The 27,730-nt window shown below is 39.9% G+C and overlaps 5 protein-coding genes across 5 annotated transcripts; 3 read left to right on the top strand and 2 right to left on the bottom strand.

Annotated features, from left to right (window-relative positions):
• The first annotated feature begins 6,304 nt into the window (after positions 1-6,304).
• Positions 6,305-11,030, top strand: LOC122005219 (serine/threonine-protein kinase AtPK2/AtPK19-like). The gene is made up of 7 exons (XM_042560171.1): positions 6,305-6,461; positions 7,497-8,409; positions 9,322-9,404; positions 9,485-9,605; positions 9,689-9,862; positions 10,385-10,492; positions 10,595-11,030. Exons 2-7 carry the CDS (start codon positions 7,759-7,761, stop codon positions 10,892-10,894), a joined length of 1,437 nt encoding a protein of 478 aa, XP_042416105.1. The 5' UTR covers positions 6,305-6,461; positions 7,497-7,758; the 3' UTR covers positions 10,895-11,030.
• Positions 11,031-12,954: 1,924 nt separating this feature from the next.
• Positions 12,955-14,518, bottom strand: LOC122005217 (pathogenesis-related genes transcriptional activator PTI6-like). Its single transcript, XM_042560169.1, has one exon. It carries the CDS (start codon positions 13,978-13,980, stop codon positions 13,159-13,161), a length of 822 nt encoding a protein of 273 aa, XP_042416103.1. The 5' UTR covers positions 13,981-14,518; the 3' UTR covers positions 12,955-13,158.
• A 216-nt stretch (positions 14,519-14,734) lies between these two features.
• LOC122005218 lies at positions 14,735-16,439 on the bottom strand. The gene is made up of 3 exons (XM_042560170.1): positions 16,092-16,439; positions 15,607-15,839; positions 14,735-15,094 (listed from the first exon to the last, which is right to left on the bottom strand). The coding sequence occupies exons 1-3, from the start codon at positions 16,338-16,340 to the stop codon at positions 14,902-14,904; spliced, it is 675 nt and encodes a 224-aa protein (XP_042416104.1). The 5' UTR covers positions 16,341-16,439; the 3' UTR covers positions 14,735-14,901.
• A 563-nt stretch (positions 16,440-17,002) lies between these two features.
• Positions 17,003-21,477, top strand: LOC122005216 (rhamnogalacturonan I rhamnosyltransferase 4-like). The gene is made up of 9 exons (XM_042560168.1): positions 17,003-17,182; positions 17,294-17,668; positions 19,164-19,231; positions 19,369-19,457; positions 19,549-19,711; positions 19,796-20,085; positions 20,198-20,402; positions 20,474-20,631; positions 20,788-21,477. Exons 2-9 carry the CDS (start codon positions 17,341-17,343, stop codon positions 21,047-21,049), a joined length of 1,563 nt encoding a protein of 520 aa, XP_042416102.1. The 5' UTR covers positions 17,003-17,182; positions 17,294-17,340; the 3' UTR covers positions 21,050-21,477.
• A 480-nt stretch (positions 21,478-21,957) lies between these two features.
• LOC122004126 lies at positions 21,958-27,250 on the top strand (the record flags this gene model as incomplete). The annotated part of the gene is made up of 4 exons (XM_042559056.1): positions 21,958-22,065; positions 22,565-22,598; positions 25,822-25,862; positions 25,984-27,250. Coding segments are annotated over 4 exons (1,110 nt in total), but the record flags the coding sequence as incomplete, so codon positions are not given.
• Positions 27,251-27,730: the final 480 nt, after the last annotated feature.

Here is a 27,730-nt window from a genome sequence, read left to right as displayed (position 1 = left end):
TTATTTGCCATACATTGTTTGTCATATGTCATGTCATGACATCATATTTATTTTATTATCATTTGAAATGTCATGATAATGCTTAGGTTAGTTATATGTCATGCCTTATTTAAGTTTCATACTTTATGCCATGACATCATGACATTGGCACATATTTTCACTTATGATATTATTTTATGCCATGTCATCATCTCTTGCATTCATGATCAACTAAATTGATTTAAGTATAGAAACACAATTTGATATGGAGATCAAATTGTTATTTAGAAAATGCATGAGAACTTAGCTTAAGATGACCTAAACTCATATCTCACATCAAAATTGACTTGGATGTGTTTGATACACCTTAGATGTGTGTGAGATATTAGGATGATGAGTTAGGATCAAGGTGCATAGTTCTTGTACATAGATGAGCCTAATTCGAAATTGAGGATCATAGGGAAAACTTGTGTACAAGTCATGTACATTTAGTCCTAAGATTGTGGTCCTAAATTGAATGGTTTAAAATCATTTCAAAATTGATTTGAAAAACCTTGATGAAGCTTTTCTAGTGATAGCATTCATCATTGAGCAAGTTGATACAAAGATGGATTAACCTTGAACTATTTCAAAGTCTTTCAAACTTTGTATCAAGATTTAAAAATGGAAGTTATTTTCATAGAAAACTATTTTTCCATGATAATATATGTTATGAGTAATGTATCCTCAAAATTTTACAATTTTTGGAATTTTCTGTGATTTTTTAGGGGTTTTTGAATTTCAGGAGAAAAATCAGAAATCCTTATCAGAGAGTTGTGGACCGATCAGAGGGGATCCTGATCGGTCCAGGGAAGTGTGGATCGGTCACTGGACCGATCCAGGGAAGTGTGGATCGGTCTGGTGACCGATCAGAGCGTGCCAAAATGCTGATTTTCGACTGTTGTCTGAAATTTCAGTTATGGAAGTTGGTGCTTTAGATTTCTAAAGGGTTGAAACTCTCCAAGACATTATTGGTGCTATGGTCAAGGAGGAGTTGACCTTTAGGGGGAGTTTTACCTAATGGTCAAGGGGGAGTTGACCTTTAGGGGGAGTTTTTACTCGTCAAGATTTCTGAGGATGAGTGATATGAGATTATCACTAAGTTGATTGTTGATTTTAGTATCAAGGGGGAAATTAAGGGTTTCAATGAAAGGTATGGGACTTTCATTAGGAAGAAACTCTTGACCTTGATTCACTCTTTTTGATGTGTGTCAAAAAGGGGGAGAATGTCCAGAGAATGTTCAAGGAAGAACATTGGAGTTTGGGGAGAATGTTCAAGGAAGAACATTGGAGAACTATTGGAAAACCTGAGTTAGGTTATTGGGTTAACCTAACTTGATTATAGTTTTTGTCAAACATCAAAAAGAGGGAGATTGTTGGTGCAACCTTAGGTCAAGGGTGACCTGGATGACCCGACTCGAGTTGACCTGACTCGAGGTATATTTTGATGTTTGACAAGAATGAAAAAGTTATATTTTGATGTTTGACAAGAATAGGAACTTGGGGGATTGTGGGTGCAACCTTTGGTCAAGGTTGATCTGGTTGACCCGACTGGAGTTGACCTGATTCGGGAAAAGTCCAAGTATGGAGACTTGGCACGGAAAAGTCCAAGCAGGGAGTGAAACCAGGCAAGGGAAATCCAGATGGGTCAAGGTTGAGCAGACAGCGGGAAAAGTCCAAGCAGGGAGCTTGGCACGGGAAAAGTCCAAGTATGGAGACTTGGCACGGAAAAGTCCAAGCAGGGAGCTTGGCACGGGAAAAGTCCAAGCAGAGAGCTTGGCACGGGAAAAGTCCAAGTATGGAGACTTGGCACGGAAAAGTCCAAGCAGGGAGCTTGACACGGGAAAAGTCCAAGCAGGGAGCTTGGCACGGGGAAAAGTCCAAGTATGGAAGCTTGGCATGGGAGGTCGGAGAGGACTCGGTAGCTCGTTCTCTGAACTAGATGGAGTCGGAGAGGGCTCGGTAGCTCGTTCTCCGGACTAGGTCAGAGAGGGCTCGGTAGCTCGTTCTCTGGACCGGACGAAGTTAGAGAGGGCTCAGTAGCTCGTTCTCCGGACTAGGTCAGAGAGGGCTCGGTAGCTCGTTCTCTGGACCGGACGAAGTTGAAGAGGGCTCGGTAGCTCGTTCTCTGAACCGGACGTGGAAGTCAGAGAGGGCTCGGTAGCTCGTTCTCTAGATCAGGAAGGCTTTAGGTTTAAGGCTGGGAAATTGGATCGGTCTACTGACCGATCCAGTAACACTATGGGTATTTGGATCGGTCGGCTGACCGATCCAGTGAAACACTGGGTTATCTGATCGGTCTGTGGACTGATCATTATCCACACAGAAACTTTCTGTGAGTAATCTGATCGGTCTGGTGACCGATCAGTAAGAAGGCTGATCGGTCCACAGACCGATCAGGGATCGCAACCAACTCTCTGTGAGAGTTGGGATCGGTCTGGGGACCGATCAACGTAGGGCCTGATCGGTCCCTTGACCGATCAGATCCACCCTGGACCGATCAGGGTGGAGCCTGATCGGTCCAGGTCTAGCCGTTGAGTCACAACAGCTAGATTTCTTCTTTGTCTTCTTCGCAGGTTGATATAAGGTGGAGGGCATCTACTGTTGGGACTTCTTCTTGACTCTTCCTCCTTGCGATCTGAGCTTTGCTGAGCTCTTCATCCCTGAAGCTTCGTGTGAGCTTCCCTCGGCTGGACTCCAACTGATCAGTTGCTGCTGTTGTTGGCGTGAAGTGGTTGCTTCATCACCAGTCGACAAGAAGGCAAGCAAACTAGTGTTTTTACATTCATATGTTCTTGGCTTCTTGCTGTATTTCTTGTACTCCGATCTTGCTGTTGCAAGAGAGATTGTGGCGAGGTTTCTCCACCCAGAAGGAGTTTTTATTAGTCGATTTTCCGGGGTCTCATCCACCGACGAATTGATAGGATTCGTCCACCTTATGGACACGCCGAGGAGTAGGAGTTTCATCTCCGAACCTCGTTATATCGTCGCGTTTGAGGTTTGATCTTCTCCATTTTCGTTTCTACTCTTTATTTCCGCTGCGCTAACTCAAATTGTAGGAAAAAATGAGAATTTGGGGTCGGCTATTCACACCCCCCCTCTCTAGCCGCTATCCGAAGGTCCTAACAATTACTTGTAATCCCAACGCTTGTGTGTTGTAGAGTTGTAGTTAAGCTTTTGTTTCTGCGCTTCAACGTTGTAAGAGGCTTCTCCGCCTGAAGGAGATTGATAGTGACTTTATCTTCCTTGAATTAACAACCTCCCCGGTTATAACTAAGTAAATACTTGTGCCTCGTCTTTTAATGTTCTATTTACTTTCTGCTTATTATTTATGCAAGTGTTAGCTTAAAAAGTTCGAGAAAGGGTTGTTTGTTTTTATTTTTACAGGACTATCCAACAACCCCCTCCTAGTCGGCCGCAACAGTCCTTCAATTACAACCAGTGTATATACAAGCAAGAGAGTACATTGTCTGCATCTCGAATCAGAGATCAGTGTAAATCTATAAAACTTGAAACATCTTTATCAAACTATTATGCTTGTTTATCTGTTAGTAGATAATGCATTTTCTGTTAGTAGATATACTTGGTTAACCTAACAATGTTTGAATTTTTGTGCTAGTTAGAACTTTCCATCAGAAACCCTTACAAACGTAAATGTCCAATAAGTACATCATTTTATCATGAATTAGAAAATAGGCAATCCTCTAATATCATTCTAGTCTAGTAGGCTACCTTCTCCTTTGAGGATAAAAGAGAATCTAATACATCTTTTTATCATGAATTAGAAAATAGACAATCCTCCTTTTGCAATATATGAATAGCATGCCAAGATTGGTTTATGAATTTGTTCAGGAAAGAATTATCTCATTTCCAAATATTTTGATGGTATGTTTTCAAATGTCCTCGAGGACTATGGCAATTAACCAACATATTTCTTGATTTATTGAGTCTCTTAATTAGGCAAGCAAAAAAAAATAATTCATATGGAAATGGGAGTCTGTCCTTCATCTCTCCTAGATAGAAAATTTAGGTATGAAAACTCGTAATCCTTGCATCTTAATTTATCGTCCCTTCATTGCAAGTTCAGCTGACACTTAGGCACAACAGTTCTATACAAATAGCATAGATACAACAGTTTAAAATTATTCTGTTTTTGTCAGAAATTTAGGAGAGCTTGGTTGGATGGTATGGGAGTGAGGAATGAGAAAAGAATGAAAAATTAGTATTTGATTTAGAGAATTGACAGTGGATCTTACCGACTCAATGCTTCAAACATGAGAATAAACTATTACTTAGCAAAATAAAAGAAATAAAAATCTTTCCATTTTCATTTTTCACTTCTATGGCCCAATGCCAATAGAAACCATTGAAACTAGGGCAAGTTAGCATACCTAAACTATGCATTGAAACACCAGATGTTTCACAGTTTCAGAATTCAGAGGGAAGTGAGCAGGACGAGCGTTTTCCGATATCGAGGAAGGGAAGCACAGTGATGGCAGCCTGTGAGTAAAGAAAAACAGAGCTCAAATTCTAATTCCAATAAATTTCCATGGGCTGTATTTATCATCATTTATCTCTTTGGAAGTTTGGATACAAAAATAATGGTAAAAAAATCTTGAGAAGTGACAGAGATGCGAAATCACAGAAATAACCGTTGAAGAATCGACACCGTGACCGTGAGCGAAAGAAGAAGAGATTGCGATAGGGACCTCTAAATCTCTAATATTTTCAAATATAAAGGGAGGAGAAGACATATCTTGAGTCCTCTTTCTCGTAGAGTCGTAGGTCGTAGGCGCAGGTGCAGCGTGCAGGCGGCGTCGCGGGCCGCGGCGAGCGCTGCAGGCCTGCGACGAGTTTTCTTTCCATCGCAGTCGCAGGCGGCAGAAGGAATTTGCCCTAAATCTTTTCCATTCTTCCACTATCTATTAAACATAATATTTTTAAAAAAAAATTTGGCCCCCCCTCAAAATCTAGGCTCAGGGCCATCGCCCAGGATTGCCCTCCTCCAGGGTCGAGCTTGATTGTATATATATATATATATATATATATATATATATATAGATATATATATTATATGCTGGGTGATGTTTTGTGCGCGACCGTGAGCGATGCGTAGACATGACGTTACCAGCTCGGTTTCCCTACAAATAAAATATTCCTTTTATAGATCAAGCGCGAGGTCGGCCGGATGTCGGACGTCGGAGACGGAGGGAGCAAGGGAGAGAGAGAGAGAAGCAAGGGAGAGATTTTAATATTAAACTTTCCCGGCGACTTGTGAGGTCGGTCGGACGACGGACGACGGAGATGGAGGGAGCGAGAGTGGGAGAAGACAAGGAGGGAGATTTTAATTTTAATTTGGGTAATTTCCGCCGCTGAAGTTTTGACCAAAGGCCCGAAGGGGAGAGAGAATAAAAAGAATATTTTATTTATAGGGAAACCGAGCTGGCAACGTCACGACCGTCGCTCACGGTCGCGTACAAAGCGTATAGCTATATATATATATATATATATATCTTGTGTGATTGTGCACACGCGTTGCGTGTGTAATATAATAATATATAAATTATTTGGGTCTTTGAAAATCCGAATTGTTTGGATTTTCTAGTGTCACTCTTATAAATCAAGAATTAATTATTTGAGTGAGATTCGTCTGACCCATGCAATAGTGACGCTAGTAGACCCATGCAATAGTGACGATAGAGAATCCCAACAACAAACTACTGTAATGAGCTTCTTTATGTAAAAAATTATTTTAATTTAATATTATACTTGTCTTAGTAAAAAAAACTAAGAAAAATATATTTTTTTAACATCGTCGGCCTAAAATATTTATAGAAGCTTCTTTTATCATAGTGTTGTCAATTCTAAGATATGAGACTAAAGAGAACTATATTTTTTTATATAAAACAACTAGAGAAAATTAATGATGAGAAAAATTCATAATAATACGCTGTAGCTGAGTCTCGAACTCTAGATCACTAATTGTTTCGCTTGTGGAATTACTAATAAACCTTGGAATTATTTTTAGTATAAATAAAAAAAAGGATATTAACGTAAATGTATTTTAGGCTTTACCAAAGTTAGTTAGTAAAGGGGGACGATTTTTAATAAAATAGTAAGATATATATATATATATATATATATATATATATATATATATATATATATAATGTAATAATTTTAAAATCTGTTATTGACCTATTATTTTATTGATATTCTCACGATGCAATTTTCTTTTTCCTTCCAATTCTTTTAGGTTGCAAATAATTACCACTTTCCGGCAAGGTTTGCGCACATCCGCATGCTATTAAACCGCTCAGTCAATGATGCGGCCCGCTTGGCTTCATTATTAAAGTGAAATAAATATAAAGGAACTTCGGAGATCGACAATTGATCGCCCGCAGCGGTTTCCCGTGAGCCAATCAATCGCTCCGCCTCGCAAGGTTTGCGAATGCTTTTCTCCTTTCCTTTACTCATCTCTTTCTGTTGCCGTTTGTTCGTGGTATTCTTGGTTTTCCTTACAATTAGGGTTAGCATTGGAATGCTGGATTGCAATTCTTTTACTCGTATTTTAGTTTGCATATTTGTCTTGTTACGATGAATGTACTTGAAACAGCGCTACGTTTGCTGTTTCGAAAGAAAAATTAATTCCTTTTATTTTTTTTGGCATAGATGTAAGAAAGTTGGGTGTTTCAATTATTTTTCTTCTAATTTGTGTTCAATGCTCTAGATCGGTTGATGGTTTTGTTACTATACTAGGAGTTCAAGATAATTTTCATGCAAAAATCGTTTTTTTACTGGTGATAAGCTTTCCTCCAATCTGATTTCTTGGAATACACTTGCAAACATGCATCTTGGCTTTCAAGTGGGAAAGAATTCTTGGTGCTGATGTTGGGGAAGGGGAGAGGTCTTACGCCTGCTGGAAGGAACTTCTTAGGATCTGCCATTGATATTATCTTGTGTTTGGCATCTATCTGAAAGAGGCGTGTCTGATTAGCTATCTGCCAACTTAGGAAAACAAAATAAGAATATTAGTTTTCTTATCTCTTTGTTTTTCTGGCTCAGGCATCGCGATTGTTATTGGGTGCCTTCATCTATTTTGATGCTTTCTCAAATCAAATATCAGCTTCTCATTAAATTTAGGTTCTGAGAGTGAACTATTAGGTCCTTCTGGGTATATGGACCTTAGTCGTACTTACACTGTTGCAGTCTTATTGGTGATGGATTATGTTATTATTTATTTAGAGACCTTTGATACTTTCATGTATGGGTTACAAAATGCCAGACAATCCTTTTGTAGAAGGCGATCTAATTCTACTGTTCTTAACACTTCAAGGGGAATAACTGTTTATCCTGCGTCTATTTTACAGTGTGGAATTTTATTTTTCTTCTGCCATATGTTTCATCCATGGAAGTCTAATTTTCATGTAAAATGATTCTCTATTTTTTGATTGCTGTATCTTCTTTTTTTTGTACAGCTCTAGGCAACTTGGTCTTCATGAATTCAAGAAATATAGTGGTACCTTCCGTTTCCTGTACATTGGGAAACAATTGCTGCTCTGGGCTCCTGCTTTGCTCACTGCCAGGGTTCCTTGGCTTTCCTATTGTTTACGTGGACTTCCAACTATTCAAGGCCATTGTTAGGAATCCTTCTTCATCAGTTATCTTAGGGGCCAACAGAGACAGCCTGATTTAGCTTAAAAGAAAGAAAAACTATCTGATCAGTTTAGCAATCCAAAAATGGTTTTCTCTGAGATACGTAGTGCCACCAAGGCCCATGTTCGCAAGAACTTAAAGATGGAGATACTTCTTCCAACAGGCCCTCCTGATGCAGTGGCCTCCGAAAACTTAGAATTTGATTTTTCTGATGTGTTTGGTCCTGCCCCGGTTCATGCCTCTGTTAACTTACATGTTCCCATTTCTGATAATTCAACTGAATCAGTAAGTGAGACAGTTTATGGCGACCCGATAGTTATTCTCAAGAGATCACATTCGCTAGTGGGTCCTTCAACCCCAGTTAGCAAATCGTTGCAGCTTAGAAAGCTCACAATTCATGAGACTGACAGCTCCTTGGAACTTTTGGAGTGTACAACCAGGGAGGCAGGTGATCATGATTCACCAATCTGCATCAGAGATAAGCATGAAACCATATCTGAGAAATGTGAGGGCATTGGACTTGATGATTTTGAGGTTTTGAAGCTTGTTGGGAAAGGGGCATTCGGGAAAGTGTTTCAGGTGAGAAAGAAAGGTACTTCTGAAATCTATGCAATGAAAGTAATGCGGAAAGACAGCGTCATGGAAAAAAATCATGCTGAGTACATGAAATCTGAGCGAGATATACTGACCAAAGTTGACCATCCTTTTGTAGTCCAACTTAGGTACTCATTCCAGGTGTGCTATCTTCATCAAATAATTAAGCAATTAAAAATGAAATTTCTTGGCCTCAACTGAATAAAGATGCCTTCATATGCACCTGTAATATCCAAGTGTAGTATATTTACAATATCTTAAGCTAAAGATATTGCAAATACACTGTTCAGTCAACATGACAAACTCTGATTTAGTACTTCTATGTACTTCCCTGTTCAAGATGCTATATCAATGTTCTCTTACTAAAACATTTTGAAATCTGTAAGTTACTTGGAACCTATCACACCTTTAAACTGAACTCAATCATGAAACAAGTTCTTTGTTGTTTGCCAACTTAATAACAGCATCTCACAAAGCCCAAAATTGGGGATGATTACATTGTAATTTACATCACTAGTAATATTCATTTCAGTAAATCATTTCTTATTATGATACCAGTGTTTTGTTTGATATCATGTAGTTAATTTTACTTGTCTAACTATAGAGTTGTAATCAATTTTCTCTCAGTTTTATCACCTATTGAAGCTACAGCTAGTTGTTCTCTATGTTCATATATCATTTTTTCAATGTTTTGTTCTCTATGTTCGTATCTCTAAATAAATTGTTTGCATTGTTCCTGGCTACTCAACACAAACACAAAATATGATTGATGTTTATTAAATGTTTCTATTATTATCAGGGTAATACCATCCTACTGAAGTTGGAGATAATACTTGATTCTTTGTTATTCACTTTATTCAATTCTATTTAACATTACTCAGTGATAAATTTTTTAAAAAATAATAGTAAACTACTTGGTTTTATTCAAGCAGCTTTATATCCACTCAAGTTAAAAGTATGGGCGAACAGAACAATGTTGTTCCTTTTGATTGAATATGTGCTATTATGGAATTTTGGACATTTTAATCATATGTGTTCATTTGATCTTTGCAGACAAAGTACCGGTTATACCTTGTTCTAGACTTTGTAAATGGGGGGCATCTATTCTTTCAACTCTATAATCATGGCTTGTTCAGGTGAACATATGTTATTTCTGTTCTCTTTATGAAATATTCAAATGAACATTATGTGAACTTAGTTTTAACTACATTATCAGAGAGGTTCTTGCTCGCATATATGCTGCTGAAATAGTATCTGCTGTTAGTCATCTTCATGCAAATGGTATAATGCACAGGGACCTCAAACCTGAGAACATTCTCCTGGATGCGGATGGTCATGTGAGAATCATTTTTACCTTTTTTTTTTACGTCTTATCTCCATTGTTTTCGAGAATGACTTCAGTTCTGTAAAACTTCCTCAGGCCATGTTAACTGACTTTGGTTTGGCAAAGGAGTTTGATGAAAATACTAGATCAAACTCTCTCTGTGGGACGCTGGAGTATATGGCACCTGAGATTGTGCTCGGAAAAGGCCATGATAAAGCTGCTGACTGGTGGAGTGTTGGAATTTTGTTATTTGAGATGCTTACTGGGAAGGTTTGTGATTTTCTCCATTCACTGAACCAGAAAAATTGGTTTCTAAAAATTGCTTTATACTGATTTTGACTCTTAATTTTTTAAATTAATTTTCTACTTATATACGAATTTTAATGCACAGAAAATGACTAAAGTTGTTTTTATAATGATCATTGTTAGAAACTGGCCTATGCTTAAAATCAGCGGCGGATCTAGGGGGGAGCGGGGGTGTGCTTCAGCACCCCCTTGCTCCCGGAAAATTCCACCAGTATGCTGCAATCCGAGGGGCAGCGAGAAGGAAGACAAACTCTAGCTCCCTTCTTTGAGCACCCTTTTCTTTTTTTGTCTGGATCCGTCACTGCTTAAAATATATAATTCGAAATTTTTGTGTATAGGAATCACTAAACATTTGGTTCAGATGTACAGAAAATGGCTCTTCCATTGATCCGACTTTGATTCTTAGCCTACATATAAAAAACATATCTTCACATCTATTATTGTATCTTCTTATAGTGATTCTAATATGACCAATTACATTTGCAGCCGCCTTTTATCAGTAGCAACAGAGAGAAAATGCAGCAGAAGATAATGAAAGAGAAGATTAAGTTGCCAGCTTACTTGTCCAGTGAAGCTCATTCTTTGCTCAAAGGCGTAAGTTTGCAGCATTTCTTTGTAAATTCAAATTTGATTCCTTGTCTATCTCACATGCCATTCAGTGTAAAAGTTCATAAGCCGTTTTCTTTCTCCTATCAGTTGCTCCAGAAGGAAGCAAGCAAGCGCCTCGGCAGTGGTCCTACTGGCAGCAATGAGATAAAGAGCCACAAATGGTTCAAGTCAATTAATTGGAGGAAGCTGGAGAATCGTGAGATCCAGCCTTGCTTCCGGCCAAATGTTGCTGGAAAGACTTGCATTGCGAATTTTGACAAGCGGTGGACAAGCATGCCAGTGTTGGATTCACCGGTTGCCAGCCCAGTGGCCGGGCAGAATGAATTTGCAGGTTTTACTTACGTCAGGCCTGCTCCTTTCCTTCAGAAGCCTAGTCTTCTCAGCTGAAAGACTAGTATGGAACTAAAATGCTTGGCTACTACAGTTTCTATTCCAACATTTGTTTTGGTTAATTTGGTTATCAACATTACAGTCCGGGTTATCTTTCTTGAACTTTGTTTATAAAAATGCTCTTTAAGCTGTTTGTCTGCTGTCTTTACTATATAACCTCTTAACATCTCATCAGATTCTAACTCGTTCAAATAGGTATTTTGGAATGATTTCTTACCTTTTCTTCTCCCCATGGAGACTGGCAACTCGATGAATGATCAATTCATTCTCAAGATTGGAATAAAATCTTCTTAGTTTTTTGGCCAAATCAAGCAAGGTGTAGAAATTAAATTTGATTCCTTTATTTAATCTCCTTAAAGGAATTACTCTTTCCTCAACACTTATGATGCAACTATCAAGTGAATATAAAACAAGACAGGCAAAAAATGTCACTGCATGTCTATATATAACTATCAAGAGAATTCTATCACTTGAATATCGTCCTCAAGTGGTTGCAAAGAACAGCATCCATCTCACTTGTTTCTAGTCAACAGAAAGAGGACGTTGAAATTCTCCCCTCCAACCTGTAATTACCAGAGGTTATCTGCTATCTCTTGATCTCTAACAAAGAGAGATGCACTCGATGCCAAGAACCCAACTAAATGGAAAATGTCTGGGAAAGGTGAGACGGCCATCAATCGTCCCTCCCTCCCTCGTTCATGATCATCCAACATCGTCTCAGTCAACGTTGGGAATTCCTCTTTTTCTTCTTCGAGTTCGAACTCGTGCAGTAGTAGTGACAGCCAAACTCCTCCATTATCTGCATGGACGTTTTTCCCCCTACGATGTGCGTTTTGTCTGTAACACACTGCACCTGCTCACTCCCTGTCAAACTCACATGCCAAGACATGAAACGGAATTTGTTAGTATGTATCTTCGTGTCCATGAACCATGATTCTCCCAGTTTTCCAAACAATTCATCATCAGGTTGCTTCTATGACCACCCCACTGAAGAAAATGACCTTCAATCAGCTGATCGAGTCAATTCAATTTGATTAAATATATCCAATATGATTTAACTGGTCAGAATTAAAAGTTTCTGCGAAATTTAGATAAAAAAATATGAACAGATATTTTAATTATCTTGCGTGGCCACGGATTGAGCACCAGTCGCTTTCAGAACTTGAAAGGATATAGAGAAAGGTGAAATTGGTAAAGATCTTTCCAAATTGCGACATTTACAGAGAGATCAATTAATCAAGTTTATATTGATAATAATTCTACAAAAAGACAATTTTTTTTTTTTTAATTCGCTGCTCTCTTGCATTCGAAGTCATGTGATTGTATAATTCAACTTGCACAGTTGCACTTTTCTTCCCCAGCTCCAAGTGGCAGAATACAGGGAGTGCGACGCACTGAACCCGACCACATGGGAATTATGCGGCCGCTTTTTGCAGTGGAGGCCGCCGTTTAGACCTCTGGGAGAGTGGCCATCCGGCTAAGGGAGCCGGTTCAGTCTAAATTTCCGTTGAAGAATTACAGATCGCACTCAAATCTAATTTATTTGCCCACCTTGAAGTCGACCAATCAGATTTTACGCACGTTGCCCAAAAAGAAATTGAGTGGGAAGCAGCCCATCACCTTGGCCGAATGATCGGACGGCTGCGCGTGCATCACGGAGAGATGCCTTCTCCGCCACACACACCCCCCCTGTCCACGTCGACGAGGCCGAGGTCGGGGAAAAATAAAATTCTCGCGGGCAGTTTTGTCATTGTGGAGACAGACAAATCGCGGCGGGTGAGGCGGGCTGACGTGCGACACGAAGAGCTCAGGGCTCAGCCGCCGCCGGGCCCACCTCCTCCCTGCCTCCGCGATCTGAAGCGTTCGTCGCAAGCACTGACTACGTTAACGGTCCTGATTTGCAGACCCATAACGGCCACGCCCGACCAGGATAATATTTTATGCCCTGGGACGGTGTCTGACCGTACACGTAGCTCGATCTTTGACGACAGTATCTCTTTTTTAAAAAGGGAGTTGTGGAATTAAATATGAATATTCGAACTTTCCACGCCAAGCCGTGCAATCCAAGGAAAGTTTCTCTACTCCCTTTGACTGTTCATCACATACTAATAATAAACACAGCTCGCTCTACTTTTCACACCTTCACTCTCATTCCTTAACTATTGGAATTATCTCACAATTTTAAAGCTCAATAATTTAAGTATATAACAAATTTTAATTTTAATTTTAATGCTCCCGTTTTGACCGGCGAAAAAAAGATCTCAAGACAAAGGCAGTATCGTCATTTGAGGCGGTAACAGCTCGAAGAATCGAAAGTCGTCAGCATCGAACTCGGCGAACTCTTCGTCCGCCGCCTCTCCGCCCGGGAGGTAGAGCTCCGGAAAGTGGAGTGGAGGATCGACGCTGAGGCCGAAGGCGTCGACGTCTCCGAAGCTGAGGAAGTCGAAGGGCGTGGGGTCGGAACCGTAGCGGAGGACGGAGGTAGGGGAGGAGAAGGGATTGTCGTAGGAGGAGTCATCCCGAGGGGTGGAGGAGTTGCTGCTGTCGGCAGAGGCGGGGAAAACTTTGTTGCAGGGGAAGTTGGTCACGGCCTTGCCGCCTCTGAGCTTGACGGCGGCATCGTCGTACACAGCGGCGGCTTCCTCCGCCGTGTCGAAGGTCCCGAGCCAGAGCCGTTTCCCCCGAGAAGGGTCGCGGATCTCCGCCGCCCAGCGGCCCCATGGCCGCCTTCGGACTCCGCGGAATCTCTTCTGTCCTGGCCCATCCGTCGCCGTCTCTCGCAGGAGCTTGGGGGGCGGCGGCGAGCGGCGCGGGAGGGGCCGAACGGCCGCCTCGATCCCGATCTCCTGGACGTGCCTCTTAACCCGGCGACGGGGAGGCGCGAGGACTCTATCCTCCTCGTCGCTGGAGGAGTCAGTGGCGTCCGCGTCGGTACAGTGGATGCGGACGACCCTCCTCCGGCGTCTACTTCCTCCTACCGCCAGAACCGTCTTCCTGATGGAAGTGGTGTGCTCGGAGAACTTGACCGCGACGTCAAGAGCCGCCGGGCCGCCTCTCCGGCGAGCAACGGGCGGCAGATTCATCACTCTGAGCCACAGATCTGACGTCCAGAGACCCACAATTTCACGCACAATGAAAAGTTAGAGAATCACCTTCTTTCCCCCAAAGATCTGAAAGATTCCCGCTCGGATTTGAGACGAACAAAGGATCGAGTGAGGTTTTGACTAGGGTTTATAGCGCAAATCGAGGACGGCAAGACAGAGAAGGCGAAGACAAAGCGAAGATAATCTACTGGAGAAAAACAGGGGTTAAATAATAAATCAAAACGAGGGAAGAAGGGAAGGAGCGAGAGCTCTATAAGCGAACCGCACCATGGACAGATCACGTGCCTTTTTCTCCTTTCCAATTTCCCAAAAAACCCCTTCAATATTGCTCTTTCCCTATATATGCCCCCACTTTTGTTATTTGGGCCATTCGGCCACGATCAGGTGCGAACTCGACTGTTAGGTTTGCCGGAATTCCCGCACGCCAATCAAATCTTGCGGCTCCGGCTTGGCCGGCGTCCGGTGGGCCGCAGAAAACGGGCTGTGGGGGCATCGAGTAGGTAGCTGAAATTGGATGAACCGGGAAGTCTTCTAGCTTTTCTGCATAAACTTTTGTTGCCATGCGACCATTTTCGTCGTCAATCTTAAAAGGCTATTTGTTTAGCATTAAACTTCATTTTCATGATGTACGATACGCCTTAAAGCACCTTAATATATCGTCTTCAATTGCATTGAATGGCTTACATAACTCTACCAAAACAGTGGGTACAAGTAATAAATAGTCTTATATATCTATGCAAAAGTATTATTATCTATTAACAACAGCAAAGAATCGCGATAACAATGCTGTCATGAAGTTGAAACAACGTTTAAGTACAAACTCAAACGGATTACATATTGGTGACAAATTCCACCAGCTATAATAACTAATCGAAATGCAGACATTCGAGAGTAAAATGTCTATGGAGAGCTTTTGCTGGATCCTGATGGCAAAAAGGGTTCCCACCATCCGAACTCGTATTTCGGATATGGTGCGGTCCATTTCTCCGTCTTGTCGAAAGTTAGATCGACAGGGTTGTAGGCCAGGGCTTCCTCTAGTGTGTCTGCCTCGAAGCTGTCTGTTAAAACCCTGTCCAGTCTCAGTTTCATGAACCTGTGGAAGCAATTGAAATAAGTCGTCATTGCTGTTAAGAGTTAACCGAATAACTACAATAAACCTAATCGTTCTTATTCACTTGTAGCTTAGGCCAAGCACAGTGGAAGTTCAGGGGTGAAAATGACCAGGCCAAGCACAAAAGGTTGTGAATCAATTGGCTGGCTCGATTGAACATCGAACAGCTCATCGGGTTGACAAGCAGAAAGGCCATAGATTTGATTCAAGATGCAATGTGGAGGAAGGGTGTGCAGTTGCTGCATCCCAGGACAGTTCATCAACTAGCTAAACCCTGAAGCCGAACAACTTTCACACTGGAGCACAGTCTCAAGTAGTAGAACTAAGATCCTTAACTCTCCCTACTCAAGACAATAAAACTAACTAACCAAAACATTCCTACACTGATAACTTGAAGGAAAGCAAATGAGAAGAGCAATTATACAAAGATGAATGCAACTGAGATGAGTAACAACCAAAACATTGAAAATCAAGCATATCGAAAGCATAATTACGTCATCCAGCGTCGATCAGTGGAGACGAGAGCTACAGCCGGTCTGTTCAATCGCTTGGTAATGGTAGGAAACTTGTCCAAGAATTTGGGCTCGACAACAAGCCAGAAATCCAGCTCCCTGTTGCGCTCCCCAAAGCACCGGCGCCTCTCGAACAATAGTTCTTTGAAATGTTCCTCCTCATCAAGCATGAATTTTGCATTGGCCACTGCAAAGTAGTACCTCCTTGTTTTTTCCTACAGTTTCATGCTCATCAGAACAAAAAAAAAAATCTCAAAACAACAACAACAACATATGTCTTCTCATTTCTCAAAGCTCAATGCCACAAGCAATTCTAATCACCAAATGTCATGAATCAATTGTTCATTCAAGAATTACACCTTATGGCAGTCATACAATGATCAGAGCTTAAGTGCAAGCCAGTTCACGGAGATTCCTAATTTTGAAGAACGAGCTAGTGCATCTAAAGTTCTGTTCAAGACTTGTACCTCTTGGGCAGGGTCAGACGAACCGATCTCGTCAGAGTCCACGGCCACAGCTCTGACAACAGGAACCGAGGAAAGGCGAAGCCTTTCTTGGCGAAAACGGCGACTGCAGTCTCCTCCGCCGCGCTCTTCGAGATGGGAGGCGTTGGGAGGGAAGAGCAGCGGAAGTCGCCGAGGCGATGAGCCTTTGCTAGCTGGTTTCGCGACGTAGCCGGCGCACGGGCCGAAGGTTAAGGTCGCTAGAGCCGCCATTGCCCTGCCTGGAGCAAAGAAGCGAGGGGAAAGCAGCAGCGTTGGGAAGATGGAGAAGGGAGTCGGTGACCTTATCCTCAACAGGCACCGGTATAATGGATGGGTTGGGTAGATTGGGACATGGGAGTGTGCGCCTCGACCAAGTGGGTGGGTGAGAGAACCGGTTGGATTTGGTGCTTAGGTTGCGGTTGGATTCTGCGGGCACTGGAATAAATCTACGGTAAGATTTGAGTGAATCTATGGTAAGATCTAGATTTCATTAACGCCATTAATGGCTCATCCGAAATTAAATTGACCGTTTTTTAATTTCTGCTTGTGTGAGGGTAAAATCACAAAAACAAGCAAAACGGATGAGATTATATACATATATAAAAGGGCTCCAATCAGTACAAACAAACAAAATGGACAGATATATATATAATTCTTGATTGTTATATAAATTTATTCTACCAGGAATGTTGTTCGTGGCTTAGTGGCTGGCGTGCATGTGACTCATTGTCGAGGATTGCAATTTAAAATGAGGTTACATTTTGATTTATTTTAACAAAGTTATAAATTTGATTATGAGAATAAGCAAATTGCTTGAAATAAGATCTTAATAAAATAGGCATGTACATTTGCTGACAGCTATATATATAGACTAGAGCGGAAGGGCACTGCCATTTCTTGTTTTTGCAACGCAAATTCTCTCACCAACTTCGTGTTCAGTGGAAGGAGTCCATCGTCGTGGGCGCATCCTCGCGATCCAAAGCAAGGAGAGACGATCTTTTCTTTGAGTACTGCCCTTCCCTTTCTACACTTTTCGATATCTTTCTTGCTTTGCTTCTCGAGTCTCTCGAAAGGTTTGACCTTTTTGTTCTTCCAAGTTTTTTTCCTTTTTGATTTGATCCTGTGTTCGGGTGAAAAATCACTTCTTGATGGTCTTTTTTTGGTGTGGTATGTTTCCGATGCAGTTAGCGATTTGTGGATATTGAGGTTTTGTTTGTCTGCGTGGGGGCTAATGGCGGACGAGGCTAGGGCGCGGAAGGTCCTGCCTCCGGGAAGCATGGCCTACGGTGGGAGCTGGTGGTGGCGCACGGCGACGCGGACGTGGATCTTGCGGTTGGGGTCCAGCATCCTCATCTGGACGGTGCTGATGCAACTGGCTTCAGTGTGGCATCCGCGGCTCCCCAAGTCATCGAGCGCCGCTTGCTTCGACGGCCGCGGTGCCGCAGCCAGCGGCGGCGGCGGGAGCGGTCTCAACGCTTCCACCAACCTTTCCGTGCTTGGTGGCGAAGAACACGCCCTGTCCGGAACCCGCTCCGCCCCTCGCGTCCTTCTTCCACGGAGTGAGTCCCCATTCTTCCTCATTTACTTTTTAATTTCATTTTTATGCGAAGCGTGCCTTCTTTCTTGATCCCTTTTTCTTGCGATGGTAAATTCTTTCATGTATGTTTGTGACTTTGTGGTCTGCGCTAGTTTGCTTGATATTTTGGTTTACTTAAATGTCGATGATCGGAATTGGATATTTTATGCGAAGTGTGCCTTCTCTACTTTCTTGTTTAGGAGATATCAACACTTATCGTGTTTTTCCTCAATCTTTAATTCTGAAAATTTACTTATAATTATAGTGGATTCTCGTGATTGGAGATGGGATTTTTAGCATCTGATTGCATAAGATATAATGGGAATAAAGTATTTGGTGTAAGTTCAATATATCATTAACATAAAGCACACATGTACCTGCGAAGATTGAGATAAAGAACTTGAGTTACAGCAAAAAGTTTACAGAGTCTGAATTTGATGCTGAGAAAGCTGTTTCTTGTTTCACAAAATTGGAGAAGCAAATTCGAATAGAGGTTGAGACTGAGTGAGTTCTGGTGGGTGTTCAGAACCATTTTCTTCGATACGTTTTGACTTATAGACTTACCGAAACAAATTAATAAATATTAAAGAACAGATTAAATAATATGGATACAAATTTTCATTTTTATCAGCAAAACATAGGTTTCTTCCATTTCTCTCTATAGTTCAAGATTAAACTCAAAGGTTCAATTCTCAAGAGAAACTTAGAAATCAAAGATTTTAAAATATAATTGAGTGAAAACTGTGTATGTGAAAAGCGATTTCAATAGTAAGAAAAGAACAAAGGAATAATTGAAAGTGATTTCTTGGATGTGTTTCTAACAAGAAAGCAACATTGTCTTGTGTAGCAGAGATGGCAATGTTATGATGAATGTGTGAGATAATGAGAAAAGTCAAAATAGAAGATGAATGTATAGTTGGCTGAAGAAGATGTTGAAATGTGAGAAGAAGAGAAGTTGATGCAAGATTAGGATTGTGAGCATATGGAACAGCCAGAATTGAGCAACAATGCTTAGACAAAACAGAACTTATGTTGGATCGCATGCTCCATGAATGAGCCAATAGGACCAAAGCCTACTTGTAAAATCAGATCAAGTTCATGAGTTTACAACTTGGAACACAAGCTTATTCACAATCTGAATTTAAGAACAACTTTGATGTGTTCTAATATGCTCTTGTTGTAAACTTAAATGCTTATCAGTCTACCCATGAGTTTTGATGAAACTGAGGACATGTCTTACCACATGAAAAATTAAGAGTCTGCATGTAGCTTAAAGTTGACTGTGACCGAGCCTTTCCACATTAACACCTTCATTTCCTATCTTCATTTATGCCATTGACTTGCTCTTCATATCTTTAAATGCGTTGGTGCATTGCGATTGTAGCCTGTACGTGAGTGGATTTGATGATAATGATCTTATTACTGTTTATAAACATGCATTTTTTTGGCACAAATCGTGATGTGTTTTCATTTTTCAGGACTTTACAGAAGTAATGGTTATCTTAGGGTGTCATGCAATGGAGGCCTGAATCAGATGCGTGCTGCGGTCCATAAATCCTTTCCTTTTGTTTTCTACTTCCTGAATCATTCATGCATTTCCAAATTTGTTTTTCTTTAGCCAGATCATGCTGGTGGATTTAAGTTGCTTGAGATATGTTATGATTGTTATTGGGATTTTTGCAGATATGTGATATGGTTAGTATAGCCCGTTTTCTCAATCTAACGCTTGTGGTTCCTGAACTTGATAAAACATCTTTCTGGGCTGATCGTAGGTATATATTTTATTGTTAGCTTTCATAAATGTGGCCTACTTTCTTTTAATCTGGACCTACATTTTGGCTAATGTTTTTTTTGTCTTTGCAGTGATTTTGGGGATATATTCGATGTAGATCACTTTATTAATTCTTTGAGAGATGAAGTGAAAATTGTAAGAGCGCTTCCTAAAAAATTTAGCACAAATATTCACACTGAAGTATTCTCAATGCCTCCTGTTAGCTGGTCTGGTTTGAAATACTACTTGAAGGAGGTTAGCTAAGAAAGTCCTTTAATTTATTTGCTTTTATTTTTTTCTATTCTAGACGAGTGATCTTTTAAGAAATGTTAATCACAGATCTTACCTCTTATAAGGAAACACAAAGTAGTCCATTTCAATAGAACAGATGCCCGTCTTGCAAATAATGGATTACCTTTACGGCTCCAAAAACTTCGTTGCCGTGTTAACTACAAGGCCCTAAGATTTACACCTGCAATTGAAGCCCTTGGCAATAAGCTCATCTCAATTCTCCAGAGAAACGGATTCTTTGTTGTTCTTCACCTGCGATACGAGATGGATATGCTCTCTTTCTCTGGTTGCACACATGGATGCTCAGCCGAAGAGACTGAAGTTCTCACAAGGATGAGGTTTGTCATTCTTTTGCTTATTCGTGTCCTTTATACTATGCTTTTCATTCCTTTTGTGGTCCTTTTGATTTATCAATAATAAAAGGTCCTTTACGTATCTTTGGATCTCAAGATATGCCTATCCATGGTGGAAAGAGAAAGAAATAATATCAGAAAAGAAAAGATCAGAAGGTTTGTGTCCCCTTACACCTGAAGAAACAACACTAGTGTTACGAGCCCTAGGTTTTGCAAGTGACACCCTAATTTACATTGCCTCTGGTGAAATCTTTGGTGGGGACAGAAGGATGGCTTCCTTGAGGGCTTCATATCCAAGAATAGTAAGACATTTGTCTTTTGACTGTTTCTTAGATATTGTTACGATATAATGACCCAGAACCTTTCAATTCAGTTGAGCAAGGAAATGCTTCTTAGCGCTGAGGAATTGAGATCCTTCCAAAACCATTCGACTCAGATGGCAGCATTGGACTATATGGTTTCAGTTGCTAGTGGTGTCTTTGTCCCCACCTTTGATGGAAATATGGCCAAAGTGGTAGAAGGACACAGAAGGTTTGTTCATTATCAAAATTCAACAATGATCTTCATTTAACTTTTTGTAATACCTGATGCTTGTTATTTTTTTTGTATATACATGTTCAATCTCGTCCATACCTGTGTTGTTCTTGTGCATTTCATGGTTTGTTAATTCTTCTTCCTTGTTTATAGGTATAGTGGTTTTCGTGAGACAATTGCGTTGGATAGAAAAGAACTAGTAAAACTTTTGGATCTTCTTGAGGGCGGGAAACTATCCTGGGATCAGTTCTCGACTGCTGTTAGGGAATTGCACAAGGACCGGATGGGCCAACCAACATTAAGGAAGGTCCTTCCTGGCCGACCAAAAGAAGAGGACTATTTCTATTCCAATCCTCAAGAGTGTACCGGCCCCTCAAGGATCAGAAGTATTGGATCAAGGAAATTCGACATCTAACATCTGTTGCTATTCGGGCTGCCTTACCTGATAGAATTCAGGGTGATGTGCAGCTCTCTGTACAGCTCCAACTCTAAACTCTGATCGAGTCTTGCTCTTTATTTCATGGGCAAGCCTGAAGCCCAGATGCTTACAAATGTAACTCTGGAAGAGGATCAGCAGGCTACCATGTGGAGTGTTGGTCATCAGGCATCAGGCATCAGGAGTTGGAAGCAGAGCTCATTGAAAAATAAATTGATTACTGATTACCTCCTTCACCATTCTTTCATTTCTTATCACTGTTAGTTACAAACTTGCATGACTGAGAAGTGTAGAACTCGACTTGTGAATTTTTTTGTCAAAGAGATTAGTGAATTTCTTTTGTACAATTTTACTGTCTTCACTTTTGCTCCTGTTTCACCTGATGAACTATATGTTTGAATATGTGAAGACCTCATAAATCCTCGCTAGCTATGATCATTTATGTTTATTTTCAGAACACACACCAAGTTCAAGTTCATCTAGTGAAATACAATTCTTTAATACTACACAGGCGCATTTTGCCCCCAAAATATTCTCTCATTAAAAAAATATTATAAAATAAAAAGTCCTCTCGAGCCGGCGGAGGAAATTTTTTAAAATATTTTTAAAATTAAAAAAAATATTTTGGATAGGCAATGCGTGATAAATATCGAAGTTTTGTGTGCCCTTTGATAATTCTTAAAACCTAGGGCGCCCCTTTGTTAAAATGTCCGGTATGTTTTCAATCATTATCAGCTGAGTAGGTTAAATGGGATCCCGCAACAGCTAGCAATTACAACGAAGGTGCACGATCGCGTAGAATGCAACCAGTACAAGTAAGAACTTTTCTCTTTTATTTATTTATTTATTTATCTATTTATACTGCTACTTTTGTTCTCTTCCGCTGACTCCCACAGAGAAGACGACGACCCTCCTCCATTAAAGTTCGGTCCTTTTGGCTCTATTCCACTCTCACCAACGCAAACCACCCCTTTCGAGCCCTAATTTACTCTCAGGTGAATCGATTTCTGTTCCCCTAGCTCTCAATATCCCGATTTTGTTGGTTTAAGAATCTCCTGAAGCATTTCCCTAATCGCGGCGGTTTGATTCTGACCCTTCCTATGCCTTCAGGAAAAAAAAGGGAAAAAAAGAAGCTATTTTGTGGTTCTTCAGTCTCTCGTTCGTCGAAAGGCCTTGCTTTTGTTTGTTTTGCTCCTCGTGCTTGATTTGTATCTCTAGGTTGTCTCGTGAGACACCGGAGTTTTCTTTACCTTATTTTCATGGCGGAGTCATGGACTGATTCTTATTAATCCGGCGAAATTTTTGTCTTATTATCGGTGCAAATGGATTTGTTTTTGTCGTTTTGTTTATTTCTGCAGCCATGTAGTATGTTGGCATTGTCCTTGGTGTTGAAGATGAGGTCCACCGACAATCCGCCATACTTGGCATTCTCCTGTTGGTTATTAAGTTTACTTTTCCTCTTTTGATTTAATAGAATGTTTTTTTTCCTTGCAGAGGAACAATGTTGTAGGTGATCGTAACAAATTGGGTACGCATGTCCTTCATCTTCACCGCCATAAAAGATTTATTTTTTAATTTTATTTTATCTAAGTAGTCTGTGGTTGTTAAATCAATTGGACCCATTTGTTTCAAAATGAAACTTGTTTGTGTTTCGTCAAATTGTTTGTTATATCACGCTGATTTTTATGTTGTGATTTTAATCTTTGCATATTGTCTTCATGATTTGATACTAGTCCATGATGAGGTAATGCAAACAAGGAATTGAAGTTTGAAAAATTTTAGACTTTTTAAAGGTGTATTTTGGTAAGATCTCTTTAGGAGAATAAGTCTTCAAAGGTAGTTTACAAGTTGGTAATCACTAACATTCCACTTTCTTTAATCTTTGTCTGAGATCCTTTCTTCTGTGTGTGGCATAGTTATCCCTATGCTTCATCAATTTCGATATCAATTTTTTATGTGAGTTTGATTTGATTTGGTGTTGCCGTGCATTCTCTTTGACAAGTTGATATAAATATTCCTTTTTATCGTATGAGCCCTAATTTTCTTTTCAGAGATTAGCAGGTCCTTGGCTAAGTTTTTCTAGTAATGCCCATGCTTCTAGTTTCTCTAACAATGATACAACTTTTTATTTAACAGAAGAATTGATAGTATTCACAATCAAATTCTCCTGTTATCAACTGGTATTTTGCACCATTAACTGGTGTAAACCTGAATGGAATTTGAGGGTAGTTCTTCTTGAAAGTGTGGATAATGAAGCTTTGCATGCAATGCAAGTTGTGTAGAGAGTTGCGAATATTGAACAACAATTTTGTCTAAATATTTTTAGTGCTGATTAAATGTACAATAATCAAATAAGTTACATTGTTATAGGATCTGAGGAAGAATATTAGGGTAAAAATACTTTTATTCATATCTTCTTTTGGATAGTCCTCTAATCTCATGTGGGTTAATGATTTTGAATATGTTACAGGCTTTCTTATCAACAAAACGAACTTCGAGTCTGGCATAGATAACTGTCAATTTGCCTTCATGATTTTTAATAGTTTCTCTTGTAGAAGCTGCTGGTCTGTTTTGCTTTCCTCAGATTTGTTGTGTACCATATAAAATATCTAAGACGGGTGCTCTTTGTTGTGTGGCCAGTGGGCCACATGGACCTAAATCTAATTCCTCTAGAAGAGCGTGTTCCATGGATCCAAGTGATCCTCAATGGCGAACCAATTCAAGCTACTCACCTCATTTATCAAGAAGATGGGACTGCAGTTCTCAGTCAGATGAACTTTCCAACAGAGTCCATGAAATTCCTTTAACTGGATGTTCATTCCCTTTACATAGTAAAAGTGGAAGACAAACTGGTGACCTAAATCATCACCATTCTGTGTCAGATGGGGCTGTATCTTATACAGGGAGCCCATCTGACAACCTCCAAGCGCGCCCCTGGACACCATGTACACATAGATATGATCTTGGGGAACTCTCTACACTTACTAGAGGTAACCGTTTTTTTTTTTTTTTGGGCTTCCTTATCTCACTACTAGGACAAGATTAGTTTTTTCTCTCTCTTTATATTTGGATTTTCCATATTTTTCAGGAGGACAAGACAATCTAACTTTTATCTATCTATTTGCATCATTGTCTTTAGTTAACATTGCATGGTGTTTGTGCCTGAATTAGGAGGTAAAAATATTTTGATATGAGTTAGCAAATTCACCACATCCAAGTTCGGAAAGATGGTTGGTAGCTGTCTAATTCTATAGGAGTTTGCCGGACTTTAAGTTGCAAATACATTATGGAATTATCATGGATTTGTTAAGGGGCCTTTAGTCCCACTTCAGCAAGGAGTGGCATATCTCAACTCTCAAGGCCTTATAAGTTCAAAGATATCTCCACCCTTCGAGGTATTTCTCAACAAAAGGGGAAAGCCATGAGGTTCTCACTAAAATAAACAATATCAAGACTAACTCACAGGCCACATTATCTGGGCATGTTCATAAATGACCTCAACAAAGGCAAAGGGAGAGTAGACAAAATAAGTGGATATTACTGTGCTCAGTATTCAGGTTAAATTTGTCATGAGTCACCATACATAGTCATGCATTTTGACAATCATAGATATAATTAAGGTCATCCGCAGGCCGCAATACATATAGACATTACAAAGCCAAGCAGTTTGCAATGTGATGCATTGCTTCTGGCATTAATATCCTTAACTTTTCTTTTTGCTGTAGATTATATCTTACACAATGCTAATATAGAATCAACTCAAGATTAGTTTGTGCATAATGACATGTTCAATAATTTGCATTACAGAAATGTTCAGTTGCAATTAGGTTCCTGCTAGCATGTTAGCTAATTTCTGGTAAGAACATGACTTACCACTTTGTTCAAATATCTTAACAAATTGGATATTTTGTCATATCTATCAATGAATTGCTATTCCTTGTAAGCCTATTTTCTTTTCCACGTCTGTGATTGAACTTGTTTTTCCTCAAGTTGATTGGCAAGTGATCTTCAACGCTTTTCTCTCTCTTTCCTTTCATGTGAAATGTGGTCTTCTTATTGGTTTTAGAAGAGCTACAATCATCTGAAATAAAACATGCCTTTTACTGTTATACCTGATGTTCATTCTTAAATACAAACTTAAAGAAATACCAACAATGTATGTGGCAACTATTTGATAATTGAAGCTTTGCTGCTGTGCAAACTGATATATATATATATATATATATATAATTCTTAAAATCTATGGTTAATTACTACTTTTGTCATGGATTTTTGAGGTTTTAACAAATCTATTGTGCTCCTTTTTTTTCCTAACAAATACATCACATATTTTCATTTTGTAACAAGTCAAAAAGATTTATGAACAAATGTGTAATTAGTACTTCAAAGTATTATTTTTCATGTGGTATCGTGTTTCATTTTGACAACTCCATATATTCTCTAATGATCAAGACGTCATTTATTGATATTTTTATTACATCATAAATATTCAAATTTTAATATTTATTTATTTTGATTTTTTTTTAACTAATCATGTATAATTTTTTTGAACCATCATATGACATGATGTATGATTCATCAAAAATGTGTTATCCAATTTGTTAAGTTGGGAACAAATTAGAAGTACTTGTACGCATTAGTTAAAATGGAAAATTGAAGATAGCTTTGTCGAAACCTAAAAAGTTTCTGAAAGATTTTCTCAGTAACCCCAAACCCATTCAATTAATCCTCAATTACTTCTATGTTGTCAGATGCGAGGCCTGAAGCTTCTGTATTCTCTAAGGGAAGTGAGGTAACATTTTAATTCAGATTTTTCATGGTGTTTGTTTCTCTGAACAGTTCTCACCATGTTTGTAGCTGGTTTCAAGTATATTATTCTAAAAGACAAGCTTTTTCCTTTATTTTAATTGTAGGGATCTGTCTCTGTGGTAAACAGTATTGGTTCTCCTTTTTCACCATTAGAATCTAGTAGATGGCCATCCACTAGCAAGCAGCCCCGTCAACTTTCAAACAGGCGCTCATTCATTTCGAAACCCATATATCCACTTATTTTCCAGAATCCTGTTTCAGATGCGGATATTTCTGGAATAGCCGAAGAAAGCCCTAGTGGTGCAAAAATGCCTCAGGAAGATAATGTGACTTCTCCCTTGTGGACTGAGAGAACATTGAGTCCTGAGCTTAAGTTCCACAGAGCCCTAACTGAACTCCGGAAGATGGAAGCTTCTCCAGATCTCAGCATGAGTTCAAGGAGGGAAGGATTTAGATGGAGTAATGCAAGTAGCTACGATTTTAGGTTTGATGGAGATTCTGCAGAAATCAGAGACAATATCGATGTAGAGAACCAGAGATGCCCCATTAACACAGCAGCATACCAGAAATGTGAACTTTGCAAGAGGTCATTGCACCAGAAGTCTCCTTGGAGTTCTAACCGGATCATTAGAAGTGGTGATATGCCCGTCACTGGCATACTCCCATGCCACCATGTTTTCCATGCAGATTGTTTGGAAGAGATCACTCCAAAGAGTCAAATCCATGAACCGTCCTGCCCAGTGTGTCTGAAAGCCATTGGACAAGAAAAACCAACATCATTCTCAGAACCTCTCCATGCGGCCCTAAAGTCTGCTAGCAATGATCAAGGCATGGGAGTATCCAGTGGAGCAGGTACCAGCAGTAACCTGATCTCACATCAGATCGAGGAGGAAATGAAACGAATCAACTCACTTGCCATGCCTCAACATAGGGGCTCATCTATGAAGAACCGCATCAAAAAGCATTTTTCTTTCAAGAGCAAGACAGAAAAGGTACTCCCAGGGGCCAAGATGTTTAGGAGAGGCAATTGACATTATCACTCAGAAAATTATGAGAACACATACTGCAATATCGATCATGGATTTCCAGGTTGGTGTCCCCTACTGCATGCTCCACCTTGTTGTCCCTGCCCATTATGAGGGTTATACTTTCAGTTTCCGAAAAATTAGGAATATTATTACAAAGAACAAAATAGGCCATGCCACCTTTAAATATGCTGGCACTGCAATGGATAATTTTTTGTACTTATAGTTCAATCTTGAATACCTCCGCTGATATAATGTTATGTGACCATAATTTGTTGTATTATCTGAATAATTACACGAACCAGAAAAAGTGGTAGATATATTTGAATTTGACACTTGATGATTAGCACTTGGATTATGATGGATGTGGATTTAAATGCCATGGAATAGTTATGGTTGCGAAGTGAAAACTTGTGAAAGCTCCATTTGTTTTCATGTGATGGCTTTTATAACCTTTGCCAGCTTTAGTCCCTCAATTCATTTTTTTCACGAGACAAAGAAAGAATTCAGAAACTTAAGGGCTGAGGCTGATGTATCCTGCATTGCCACGCCAAGGATCGCCATGGGGCGCACTGAGCTAGTATCTATGGTTCTTGCTCGACCAAAAGGACACAATGTACCAATCATCATGATGCTATGCCGGTTCCTGTCGGCAGCAGCAACGACCTAACTGATCAAGAGGGACAAGTTGAAGAATATGCAGACAAGAAGCAATATATATAACCTTGGGTATCATTGTCTGAGTTAATTAGCAGATTTGATCGACCATTTGAGTTCCTTTCGGATGTAGTACGTGTATGCTTATATGATCAATCTTTGCTTGTCT

The sequence above is a fragment of the Zingiber officinale genome, chromosome 7B, assembly GCF_018446385.1.
Source record: "Zingiber officinale cultivar Zhangliang chromosome 7B, Zo_v1.1, whole genome shotgun sequence".
Classification (NCBI taxonomy): Eukaryota; Viridiplantae; Streptophyta; class Magnoliopsida; order Zingiberales; family Zingiberaceae; genus Zingiber; species Zingiber officinale.
This window is presented reverse-complemented; position numbering and strand designations above follow the sequence as displayed.

Coding starts and splice junctions, on each gene's coding strand:
- LOC122005217 (XM_042560169.1), bottom strand. CDS start 13,980: ATGAATCTGCCGCCCGTTGCTCGCCGGAGAGGCGGCCCGGCGGCTCTT.
- LOC122005219 (XM_042560171.1), top strand. CDS start 7,759: ATGGTTTTCTCTGAGATACGTAGTGCCACCAAGGCCCATGTTCGCAAG. Junction 8,410..9,321: donor AACTTAGGTACTCATTCCAG/GTGTGCTATCTT, acceptor TGATCTTTGCAG/ACAAAGTACCGGTTATACCT. Junction 9,863..10,384: donor TTGAGATGCTTACTGGGAAG/GTTTGTGATTTT, acceptor TTACATTTGCAG/CCGCCTTTTATCAGTAGCAA.
- LOC122005216 (XM_042560168.1), top strand. CDS start 17,341: ATGGCGGACGAGGCTAGGGCGCGGAAGGTCCTGCCTCCGGGAAGCATG. Junction 17,669..19,163: donor TCGCGTCCTTCTTCCACGGA/GTGAGTCCCCAT, acceptor TTCATTTTTCAG/GACTTTACAGAAGTAATGGT. Junction 20,086..20,197: donor GAAGTTCTCACAAGGATGAG/GTTTGTCATTCT, acceptor TTGGATCTCAAG/ATATGCCTATCCATGGTGGA.
- LOC122005218 (XM_042560170.1), bottom strand. CDS start 16,340: ATGGCGGCTCTAGCGACCTTAACCTTCGGCCCGTGCGCCGGCTACGTC. Junction 15,840..16,091: donor CGTCTGACCCTGCCCAAGAG/GTACAAGTCTTG, acceptor ATGAAACTGTAG/GAAAAAACAAGGAGGTACTA. Junction 15,095..15,606: donor ACTGATCGACGCTGGATGAC/GTAATTATGCTT, acceptor TTGCTTCCACAG/GTTCATGAAACTGAGACTGG.